The 12,713-nt window shown below is 37.9% G+C and overlaps 1 protein-coding gene across 1 annotated transcript in view; it reads left to right on the top strand.

Annotated features, from left to right (window-relative positions):
- The first annotated feature begins 934 nt into the window (after positions 1-934).
- The window catches only part of SLC24A2 (solute carrier family 24 member 2), a 204,841-nt gene continuing 193,062 nt past the window's right edge, over positions 935-12,713 (top strand). Inside the window, exon 1 of the mRNA XM_081150641.1 lies at positions 935-1,889. Within this exon, the coding sequence (XP_081006767.1) occupies positions 960-1,889 (930 nt within the window). The 5' untranslated portion in view covers positions 935-959. The remainder of the gene's footprint in view (positions 1,890-12,713) is intronic.

Raw genomic sequence — 12,713 nt, 5'->3', positions numbered from 1 at the left:
GGTCTCTTGAAATAACCTTCTTGTGAAGAGTTGTTTTATTTACTAAGTTGTCTATTTAAAATATGACTAGAGAATTTTTTTTTTAAATGAGCTTTAGCTGAAAACAATGTCTACATATTCAGGGAAGACAATTTGTTCATGTCGCTAGAACATTCCTTTGTCTACTTAAATTTTTCAAGGGCTACTTTTCTGCATCTGGTATAGAAGAAGCTTTTCATGAAAAATCAGATCCTGAGATCTTTATGTGTTCAGAAAAAGATTGCTACCTCCTCCAGCACTCAACCCTTTCCAAATGACAGATTAAATCAGAAAGGTGTGCCTGCATCTGGACTTACATAACTGGACTAAAAGAAAACAGTGAACAATTGTTGGTTGTCAGGTACATAGGTAGTTCTAAAAAAAGTGGCATCTTTTTAGGGCTGAGAGGTTATTTGTTACATAGTTTAAGGTGGAATAAACTGATAGGGTTTTCATCTATAAAATTTTTATACTTAACACACACATCTACATAGTCTGTACCTAATACTGGATTTACCAAAATGTTTGGTTTTGTATATACATTACTGTAGTGCCTACTATGTGCCACATCCTGCTCTTAGTGCTGCGTGTGCTTTAACTCACCCTCAAAACAATCCTTGGTGGTAGGTGCTGTAATTGTCCTAATTTTTTAAATGGGGAAACTGAGGCACAGAGGCGTTAAGTAACTCACATGGCTATAGGATAAGACTTTGTCATATCTACAAAGTTCTTTTTGTAAAAAAGACATATCTTATGATTTACTTATCCTTGTTTTTATTTTTTGAAGCATAAATGTCGAAAGTATTTCCGGCGAAGCATAAGAATCCCTGATTGTGCACGTGCTGCACAAGCACCGTTAACTATAAAGTGAGCAAAGTATGAAAGAACCATCTGGTTGAGTTTTCAGTTGGAAGACCACCACATCCACCAGAAGACCCAGGATGGATCTGCACCAGAGCACTGCCATCACTTTCCTTGAGAAATGGTGTTCAGATAAGTCACCATCTGCCTGCAGGAAACATCATTATGTCAGGAAAAAACTGAAGTTAATTCGAGTCTTAGGCCTTTTCATGGGCCTTGTAGCCATCAGCACTGTCTCATTTTCAATTGGTGTCTTTTCTGAGACAGAGACACAGAGCACAGGGGAGGCCAGTGGTGCAAACGGTCCTGGGATAGCACACGGTTATCGGCAGAGAACTCTCTTAGATTTAAATGACAAGATTCAGGATTATACTCCACAGCCACCTGTTTCTCAGGAAGCCAAATCTGACAATAGTACAGATTATGAACAAGGAAACTACCCGAGAGACATCTTTTCCCTTGAGGACCGAAGAAAAGGCGCCATCATTCTCCATGTCATTGGAATGATCTACATGTTCATAGCCTTAGCCATTGTCTGCGATGAGTTCTTTGTTCCTTCTTTGATTGTCATCACTGAAAAGCTGGGCATCTCTGATGATGTTGCTGGGGCCACTTTTATGGCTGCTGGGGGCTCAGCCCCAGAACTTTTCACATCTCTCATAGGGGTGTTTATTGCTCATAGCAATGTTGGCATAGGCACAATTGTGGGCTCAGCAGTGTTCAATATCCTCTTTGTTATTGGCATGTGTGCTATGTTTTCTAGAGAAATCTTGAACCTGACATGGTGGCCTCTCTTTCGGGATGTGTCCTTCTACATCGTTGACTTGGTCATGCTGATCATATTTTTCCTGGATAATGTCATCATGTGGTGGGAAAGCTTGCTTCTCTTAACAGCCTACTTTGCCTATGTGATCTTCATGAAATTCAACGTCCAAGTAGAAAGATGGGTGAAGCGAATGATAAACCGCAATAAAGTCGTCAAGGTGACAGCACCAGAGGCCCCAGCAAAGGTTGGTGGTGGTGGTTGTTTATTGAATGTTCTGAATAATTATGTTTTTGAGATCTGCCATTTTTTTAATGTGATGGTGTTTTGGGCTGCAGTGGATAGTAGGTTGCTTTCTATAGTTCTCTGATAGCCAGACTAACAGGGCAGTAAGAGAAATAATGCGGGAATATTCTTGTGAATGTTTACTAAGTTCTTAAGCTGTTTCCTTCAGAGTAAAACACTTGTATATATAGGTTACATAAGTACCCCAGAGCAGGCTTAGCAAACAAAATAATTTGTCTCTTATTTTCTGCAAGTTGGTATAATGATTATGTGAGCAATTTAATTTTCATGGGAAAATGTGTGTGTGTGTGCCTAGCAAATTGCAGGGCTTTTTCATTTTAAATGGTCACATGACAATGATCATGAACCATTTCTTTAAAGATGCTGATGGAAGAAGATGTGTTAGGATCACCAGAGCTACACTTTTAAGTCAACAGCCCAGAGCCTAGTAGGACTGGTCATTAGAGTGAGTCATGTCTATTCTTGATCCACACAATAATGCTTCAGATCACTTGGCCAGGAACTGATCAGGATCCATTAAAGAGAGTCATTGGCAAGCCTTGCTACCTACCTTTGTAGCTTGATGGCCCATTTTGTACGCTGTGACAAACATGACCCAAAATATTTTTATATCAATTTAGTATAACTCTTTTATGGTCAAGTTTGATGACCCATCCATCTTTTTTGTAGCAGCCATGAAATGGAAGCAAAGTGCACAAAAAACACACCAGTAATATTTCTATTTATTACATGCAAAAGAGAACTGTATTTTTTTAATATTTCCCCCAGTGTGTGGTTGTTTGTTAGAAACTAGTAAAAATAATCACTTCACAATATACAGGCAAATAAGCATTCAGGTGTCATGACTGAGTATGCATCCTTGAGGGCCTAAGACAGGCTCATCATAGCCTAAAGGATGACCCCTAAGGCTCTCTCCTCAAGCCTGATTGCTAATTTGAGTGGTTTGCATTAATAGCCTATGTGTTTATTCCAGCTAGAGTACTGAATGATTGCCAGGGGAAAAGCATATTTTTTATTGGCAAGGACATGATTTGGTGTCTTATAAATATCCTGGGCACATCAAGGGTAAAATGTCTTTTTGAGAACTCAGCACTTTTTTCTTCTGTTACTCCACAGTCGAACTCCATTAACTTAGACACAGACTCAGCTAGAGGTTACATTGGCAACATTTATGAAAAAGGGATTTGCAGGGCAATGGAATGGTGTATTTAAGATTGTTGGGGGGGCTGCATTCTGATTGGGGGCTGGGTGCTGGTTTCATGCATTTGGGAATAATTTTTTAGATACAGTTTATAGACAGTATTTAATCAAACAGAAGTCATTCATTAAAGTAGCTCTGGCAGGATTTTTACCTGCTGTGTCAGGTGACTGTCATGTCATTTTTATGATCATTCAAAAGTCAAAAACTTAGGCTTACATTCCTTAATAGTTGTTATTCAGATTCATAATTTTGTGCTATGCTCAGTAGTGTGCATATTTTAATTTGTAGCTTCCAGATTTACCTAATTAAAAAAGGACAGAGATTATATTCATGACTATTACTCCTGTTTCTCATTTCACCCCCAAATGTGTTCATGTATTATTTTCCTTTTAGCACCAAATAGCTTTAATGTATTCCTTTTAATTAGTGTTATTTCTTTTGGTATTCAAAAATTAGATTGAACTATAAATGTAATGGAAATGGGATTTTTGAACGTACCTATGTCTTGTTCAGTATTCAAAATGCTTGTTTGGTGAATCAAAAATGCAAGAACACAGCTATACATTTTTAGGTGGAACAGTGCATAATGGTGTGTGATTTCCTTCAGGAAATTTTACCTTGTCTATTTCACTTTTGAGTTAATTATTGCTGAAAAAAATTTGTTCTCAGCAGTTAGTCTTTATCAAACTCCTGATTTCAGAATCTTATGGGGATTTTGCTCCCCAAGCTCTAAACATAAGGTGTCCCAAAGATAGATGAGTCCTTGAGTGTGGCCATATAATTCTCTGATCTGCAAAGTTGATTTCTGGCTGTGTACCCCACCTTTCCTACAGAAGTGAGTGTTTCTAACATCATCAGAACATTCAGAAAGAAGACCCTAAGCCAAAATGCAGCCCTCAGTGAAGTTTTCATAAAGAGGAATGTGCTGTGCATGAACTTAGGAAGGAAAATACTAAGCATGTTTTCATGTAAAGCCATCGCATTGTCTTATTTGCACAATTATGAGGCATAGGAGTTTAAGGAAGTAGAAGAAACATATTTTAGATATTCTTGTACAACCCATGAAAGATTCTGGCTAAAAAATCATCAGCTGTGCTGGACTTTCATCTGTGAAATGTCTTTGAAACTACTTGCTTCCTAGACAAGTTGAAAATCTTAATTTGGTTCCATTATTAGTGATGTATGTCATGGGGCAACTGTGAAACATGGAAAAATGTGAACTGGCATATTTTTCATAGTTAAAGCAATAGTTTATCATTTCAATTGCACCACCACCCTATGTGTTTTTTAATTGCAATTATTTCTTTTAGTGATAATATTATCCTTTTTAAAAAGCTGTGCAGTGTCACGACATGGCAAAGGTACCCTGGGCCCTGCATCAGTGAAAAAAGGAGTTTAACATGCGTGTAATAAGCCCTGTGACCTCAGAGAGGTCACATAAACTCTCTGAGTTCCTTAATGGAAATAACAGTACCTACTTTAGAAAATTCAGAAAATTATTAAATGAATTGTTAAGCAGCTAACATAGTCCGTGGCAAATGTATGTTGTTCAGTAAATGTTAATTCTCTTTTATCTTTCATTCTAAAATGAGAAGAGAATCAGAATAAATTATTTCAAATTTGAGAATTTCAAAACATTTCTTGAAGGTTGGAATTCACCCCAGTGAATCGCTGAGTTAGGCAGGCCATTGGTTAGAGGCAAAGAGAATTTGTTGTGTTATAATATTTATAAGCCCTAGTTCACATACAGTGAATATATGCAGGTCTCATATTATTATAAACTCCAAGGAAACATCCAAATGCCTTTGTTGCCCTAAAATTTTATTATGTAGTTTTGCTTGAAATAAGTAGGCCATTAGCTGGGGTTTAGAAAGATCTATACTAAGCAGAGATGTTTGTTTTAAGGGTATTTTTATTTCTAAATGATTGAGATTCTCATCTAAAAACCCCTCCATGGCTGGTTTGGAATAAATTTGAATCCTGAAGGATGTGAAGCAGTGGAGTTTCAGGGCTTCTGAAACATTTTGCTATGTGAATGGCCTGCTGCTGAGGTCTGTTGATCAGTACGGTGCTAGGCTGTCATTGGCCTAGAAAGCAGCTGTCCATGGTATTTAATTTCTTCTTAGACTTGGCACCGTAATCTGACAGCAAGTCAGCCCGGTTGTAATGAAGGGAATGGTCTAAATAAAGATGCTTAAAGCTGGATAGTTGAGGAGCAGGCTACTTAGTAATTTAGGTGTGCCTGCTTTATTCAGTTTGTGTTCCTGAAAAGTTGTTTGTAAGCAGAATTTTTGCAGTTCAAATTGTTATTAATGTTTCATGGGAAGATCAGAATTGAAATAATGTTGTAAATATTCCTCATACAGTGAAGTATTTCTTATAAACCATAAATAATTTTATAAGTACAAAGGTATTGTCCCAAGTTTGCTTACGGCACACAGTATGTTACAAAACTCAACCTTTGCTTCCCCTCCAAACCTAGTAAATAAATGAGTAAAATAATTATACAAATTTCAAGGAAGGTAAGGTAAGATAGTCCTTATAATAAGTAAAAGGATAGTATTACTTAGCAGACCTGGAAACGGTCCTTCTCAAAAGAAAATGTGGGCATTAAAATTCTTAACAGACTAGATGTCTGTGAATGTACTGTGTTTTCTAAGGGTCAGAGTGGTACTATTTTTCTTGTTTTGTTTTCCTCAGCTTACATTAAAGGCAAACCCTGCAGTTACTGCATGTGATTCAAAGAGTGAACTAGGCATTTTGAGAGACCTGGAAAGCCCAGTGGATTTTAATACACAGAGTTCAGATTCCCTTCGTTGTCCCCCTTGCTACTCTGGTTTCTCCAGCAGGAGAGACCTTAAACTTTCTGAATCTTTCTGGCAATGTTCAGAGGAGGCATTACCCCCACATACCTCGTTTCCTCCATTCCTCCCCCTCTTCTCTCCTCTGTCCCTTTATCTCCCTTCCCCAACTCCACCTCCTTTCCATTTATTTATTTATTTATTTATTTGTTTGTTTGTTTGTTTATTCATTTATTCATTTATTTATTTATTGGTAAAAGCAGATAACTTGTATTTTAACTTTAACAAGGATTGGGATTGTTATATTAAGCTCCTCTCTTGCTGTTGAGGAGACAAGTACATCTACAGTGTGGATTTGAGTGCTTTTGTTTTTAATTCTTTTACTATCAACCCTCTTTTGTTTTAGAAACAGAATATACTGGTATTTTGTTTAATTCAGTCTCCTAATCAATATCTTTTAACTGGGAGGTTTAGTTTACTTACATTACTCTGATTACTGTTACATTTATAGTATTTTCTGTCATGCTATTTTATACTTTGTATTTGCTCTGATCTTTCTATTTTATATTTTTTTCTTGCCTTTTGTTTTGGGTTGAATTTTTTCTAAATCTATTTTTCCTGTTGATAATTTGGAATTTATATACCCTATTTCTATTCTTTTAGTGTTTACCCTAAATTGTAACATGTATATTTAACTCAACATAATATACAGTAAATATCTTTATGCTCCTGCTGAACAACCTAAGACCTTAGAACATTTTAATTCAGTCATCTCTCCCCCATTATATAAGATTTGAAGTGCATGATTTAAGTTCTACCTTTATACTTTATAGCAGCTTTATTGAGGTATAATCTTCACTTTTAACTCTACGAATTAGACATTGTCTTTATGCCATTGATGTTTTTAGATTTATGCACATTTTTACTGGTTTTCCCCTCCTCATTTCTTCCATATGTCAGACTTTTTTCCTATGATTTTTTTCTCTACTAATTTACATTCTGTATAAATTCCTTTAGCAAGAATCTGTTAAGGTAAATGCCCCTGATTTTTATTGCTTAGAGATGTGTTTCGCTTTTGTTCTTAAAAGATAGTTTTGATGGGTAGAAAATTACTCTTTCATCCCATTTTGAAAATTATATTCCACTGACTTCCATTTTTGCCGTTCAAAAGACTGCTGTTGGTGTAAATATTGCTCCTTTGAAAGAAACCTGCCTTTTCTCTTCGACTGTTTTTAAGCTTTCCTCTTTGTTTTTGGTGTTCATCATTTTTCTTATGCCAGGACAGATGTGGTTTTTTCACTTATTTTATATTTATATCACAGAATATAAAATAAGTGAGAAAAACTGTTTGTGATTCATGAGACTTCCTGAATTGAGGATTAGTACCTTTCACCAATCTCACCTCCACCTCGGTCGTCTTATAATCTCCTAGAATTCTGATTAGATAACTACTCATCTTTTTATTTATTTTTTAATCCATGTCCCTCATTGTGGTCATTTCTTCATATCTGCCTTCTAGTTTCTAATTTTCTCTTCCATTTTGTCTAATTGGTTCTAGAGCTCATTGTTTAATCTTTAATATTAATTATTATATTTCACTTCTAGAAGTTTTTTGTAGCTCTTTTTCACATGCGTCTGATTGATTGTCATTGTTTCTTTTTCCTGCATGCCTTCTTTTGTTTGTCTAGTCATGTTAAATACGTTTATATTTCATTGACAGTCCTGGCAGCTCTACTTTTGCTGTGTATTGATTCTCAGTTGTGTAAGGTTGCTTTCGTATCTAGTGACTCTTTGATAAAATTTCGAACTCATGTTCCTGGGAACTGTACCTGTGGGAAGTCACTGAGGCCTGAGTTTTAAGGGTATTTGTACAGAGAGGACTGTATTTTTCTTTAATCAAGTGTCTGGGAGCACAACAAACCTGGAAAGATTCTAACTTAAATGTATTCCTTTTTTCTACTGAGGTGGTGTGAATTCAGACAGCAGACCCCCGTGTGACTGAGTCTGTTGTTAGAAATTCTTAAGGGGAAGTCTCCCCCCCCGCCCCCCCCCAGTACCACTCAAATCCAAGACCAAACTAGGCACATCTTGCTATCTTCCTTTGCTAGGCATTTTTTTTTCTTTGTTCACCCTCGAAGAAAGGTGTCAACCCTTCTGGATTGCCAGCTAATTAGGAAGGAATCGTGGCTGAACTACCTCTCCTGTATGGGCCTTATGTTTATAGCTTCTAAAACCTAGATTCCAGGCAATGGGGGAATGGCAAACACCTGGAAGGCAAAGCAATACTTGTGTTTACTTGGTGTTCTGAGTTCTATTCTAAGAAATTTCTCATTCCTCATTAACGTAGTTGGGTAATTTAAAAACATATATAAAATATAATGTGCAACATGTTTAGATATAAAGGTTTTCCTGAATGTTTAAGCCATCATATTGCCAGAATGTATGTGTCACACTAGATTTGTGAACAGATGATGCCTATAACAAGGAAAATGAATATGGAATTTTAATAGTATTCTCTCAGAATGTTTAACACAACCTGACCATTATAATATAGCTCCTAATCAACAAAAATCCTGCCAGCGACAAATTTTGACTCAATTCAAATCTAAGGGGCAATTCTAATAGTAAGTTATATGGGGCACTTTAAATTTGCCTTTTAAATAATATTTTTACCAAATACTAATATATCTATTGTACAAGATTATAAAAACACATCAATATAAAATATAAAAAAGAACATTTAAAATAGCCTATAATCTCCATTGTACCATCCAAAAATAACCGTGCACATTTTTGTATGTAGTCTTCCAGATTTTGCTCTCTCTTTCACAAACACACACATACATATTTCCATATATCCCTATATATTTAAATAAATTGGAATGATATTGGATATGCAGAACTTTAAACTTATGGGTAATAACATTTAATTGTGTTTTTAACTTGGCTTATTATGAGCATTTCCTAATGTCATTAAATGTTCTTCTAAAATGTTATTCACTGTTTAGCATTATCATAAACTAGAAAGTCATTTCCATATTTTAGATTACTGAAAATATAAATGCTATAAAAATGCTACAACAATTAGCCTTACACATGATTTATGATTTTAGAGAAGCAGAAATTCTGAATCAGAGTTTATGAGTTTTTTAAAGTTTCTGCTACATTGCAACATACTTGGTAGCATTAACTGTTATACTTTTTAGTATTTTCCAATTTTATAGGTGAAACATAGCATTTCATTGTTTTAATTTGCATTTCTTTGATGATTTTTTTTTTTAATTTTTGAGAATTAAATTTAACTTATATAGATTGCCAGTTTCCTTTGTGTCATCTTAAAAGTTTGTTGTGATGACTCAGAAATCTCTTACAAATACATGCTGAGAATCACTAACTTTAGCTCTGATCCCTCCCCACATTTCCACACCTAAGTAAAGCCAAGAGGTTTTTGCAGTTTTAGTTTTAAAGGATGAATTATTCCTAAGGAGAGGCCTTGTGTCTCAGGAGTTGGGAAACAAGGTTCCAGGGACTGGGATGTGCCCCATGGCATGTGACCTTGGAGGATCCTGTACCTACTAGGGCTTCTGTTTTCTCATCTGGAAAATGGGAGATTTGACCTGGATGACCTGAAGGATTTCTTTCAGCTTGTCATTTCCACCCTCAGAAGCTCTAATACTTGCTAGTACTCTAACCATGTCAGAGGAATAACCTAGTACATTTACCTAAAACAAAAGACCAGATTCTAGTCATACTCCTATCACCGAACTCATTTTCTAAACTGGCTCACATGTAATATTTTCATGCAAATGATCTGCTGGCTTGGCCAAGCAATAATTCTAGTTTAACCATGCTGTGGGAGGTAGCTCTTCCAGACAGACAGAGGAACAACTTGCATGGGAGAAAGCCATTTAAAGTTTACTGCAGGACACTGGGTATCCTCAGCATTTGTGGCTTTTCGCAGTGAAAACCCCACTTGGCAGCTGCATGTGCTTCCCTGGGCTGCTGATGTCTCTAGAGTTGAGAAAAGAAAGGGATCTAAAAACCATTCATGTGCTTAACACCAGGTCCTTACTACATCAACACTCTGAAATATATATCACAGCAGGAATCTGAGCATCAGAAAACATAAATGATCACCTAAGGTCCAAATTTAGTCATATCAAACTCCATTTGAACTTGGGTCCGTCTGTAAATGCATGCTAGTTCTCTCAGTGCTTCTCACTGGACAATCGGCAATAAAGACAATGCAAACCTCCAAATTCACATTTCATGCGGGCTCTTTTAAGTCCATAGCTTTCAAATATTTTTACCATGACCCCCACTAAGAAATATATTTTACATCTCAACCCAGTATATACATGCACATGCATGCACAGATACATATATGTACATGTTTACATACACATATAAAAATAAAATTTAACTGTTTAATAAAATGTTTTCTGTTTTATATTCTATTAAGAATACTATCTTCAACTTCTAAAATAATTTCATGACTCACCAGTGGTTTGTGACCTGAGGTGTGTTTTTAAAATACCATGTTGAGCCCGGCCGGGCATGGCTCAGCGGTTGAGTGTCAACCTAGGATCCAGGCGATCGGGGTTCGATTCCCGGTCAGGGCACGTGCCCGGGTTGCGGGCTCGATCCTCAGTCAGGGGCGTGCAGGAGGCGGGCTGTCAATGACTCTCATCATTGATGTTTCTGTCTCTCTCTCCCTCTCCTTTCCTATCTATGAAATCAATAAAGATATATTTTAAAAATTAAAAATAAAATTAAAAAAATAAAATATCTTGTTGAGATACCTTTTCCCCTCTTCCTCTTGGCAGGGCTGCCCTGCAAGCCTGTGCTAATTTACTGCACCAGGTCATCTGATCAAGGGGATGAAGAGGATCAGAAATCCAGACATCACTCTGCTGGACAAGTTTTGGGGTGCTTTGGGGTGGGACTGTGACTGCTCAGAGGAAGGGGTGCCTTTTCTTCATTCAGCAAAGGTGCCCTTTGGGCTGGTGGTGGGACTTGCTTCTTACCCTCAACTTCTCCCTTCTATACTTGACTGTTTAGACCAGGGGTGGGAAACATCCGGCCCGTGGGCCATATATGGCCCTCGAAATCATTTGGTCTGGTCCTGCCAAGGCCTCACCAAAGAGAAGCAGTTCTAGCCATCACATTAGGGGTGAGTTAATTAAATGCTTGACCAAATATAGCAGGCTAATTTTTAAGTTGATAATTCTGTATGGCCTGAAAATGCTGGTATAAATACTCAAATGGCCCTTGGCAGAAAATAGGTTCCCTACCCCTGATTTAGACTTCCAGTGCAGTGGATCCACAGGCACCATTGCAGCTTCCTCCCCAAGCACATACTCCATTTAAGTCCCGTTTGGTAACCAGTGCAGATTTCTGCAGAGTCCTCAGATGCCAACACCTACCAAGCCGTGTCTTGCTCTGTGGCTCTGACATAGATTGATTACAGGGTAAGGAAGGTGCAGATCGAAGCATGATGTGCTCCCTGAACCTCAACTCATCCTTGGTTCCTGATAAGCTTGTCATCCAGTGGAAAAGAAATGTGGATGAAACAGGGAGGTATGAAATCAGAGATAAGCAGAACCTTGACAAGAAGACCAAAGCTGCATTTCAGTTACGCTGGTTTCCTTTTTATGATGGATTTGTAAACCAAGTGATGTATGCACGGTTCTTGTGCTAGAAAAACTAGTAGGTTTGGAGAGGGCCTGGGCACCAGGGCATGCTAATGCCATGTCTACAGCTCTAAAGGATGCACTCAGAATCTTGCATTGGCAGGAACCAAGGCTGAGGAGATGGAGTCCCTTTCATCCCCCACCCTGGCTGTCTACCCTGGTTTAGCCCCTCTGCCCCAAGCATCCTGTCCTTATAAATGAAGGGGCTGATCTATCTTCAAGGTCCCTCCCCCACCCCACCTCTGATTACTCTGTGCTTCTCTGTTAATGGGAAAGAAACAAGCATGTGCCTGTAATTATGGACGGGGCAATAGAAGAAGGTAGTCAGGTAATGAAGGCCAAAACTTTCCTCCTTCAGAATTCTTTTCCAATTAAGAAACCCAATTAAAGGGGATTAGTTTCTTTGGAGGGGTTGTGAGGGCTTCTTTACCTATCTGTGGAACCTTCTTGGAAAGGGCCAAGTGAGTTTCTGGTACTCTGTAGCTTACTTTCTCTTTTATTGCTTGATGGACACTGAGCTGGGCCAGCAGGTAGAAGTACAGGTTTTACCCTGCGTAGCCCTATTGCTCCCACCAACCCTGTCCTCTGTTGCCCTAACCACTCACGTAGGCTGAGTCTGCTTCGTTTTTTCCTGCCACCTGATAGCAATCAAATAGATGTTGAACCACTTCTGTTATTTTAGGCCTGTGCTAGGCACTGAGCGTTGGTATGTTCCAAGAACTTGTGATTTAATTTTCGGAGAGGGACTATGATGGTTAAGTTTTAACACAATAGAATTATTATTTACGCCTGGGATAGACTATGAGCCTCCTAGTTGTGTGATCTTGGGCAAGTTATTTAACTTCTCTGGGCTTATGTTTGCTTGTTTATAAATTAAGAAAACTAATAGAATTTCCCTTGTAGAGAGGCTGTGAATTTTAATGAGATTGCACAGGAACAGTGCTTAGCAGAGGACGAGCCCAGCCACCCACCCAAAGATACTCTGCCCCTGGCCTCTTGTCCTCTGAGTCCCTTTTCTGCTAGCCTGCTCTCCGAGTCCTGTGTCTCCCCCAGGTTGTTTTCCTCCTGCC

Source organism: Miniopterus schreibersii (assembly GCF_964146895.1).
Source record: "Miniopterus schreibersii genome assembly, chromosome: 11".
Classification (NCBI taxonomy): Eukaryota; Metazoa; Chordata; class Mammalia; order Chiroptera; family Miniopteridae; genus Miniopterus; species Miniopterus schreibersii.
Note: the sequence above shows the minus strand (reverse complement) of the source record. Positions and strands in the feature narration are given on the sequence as shown.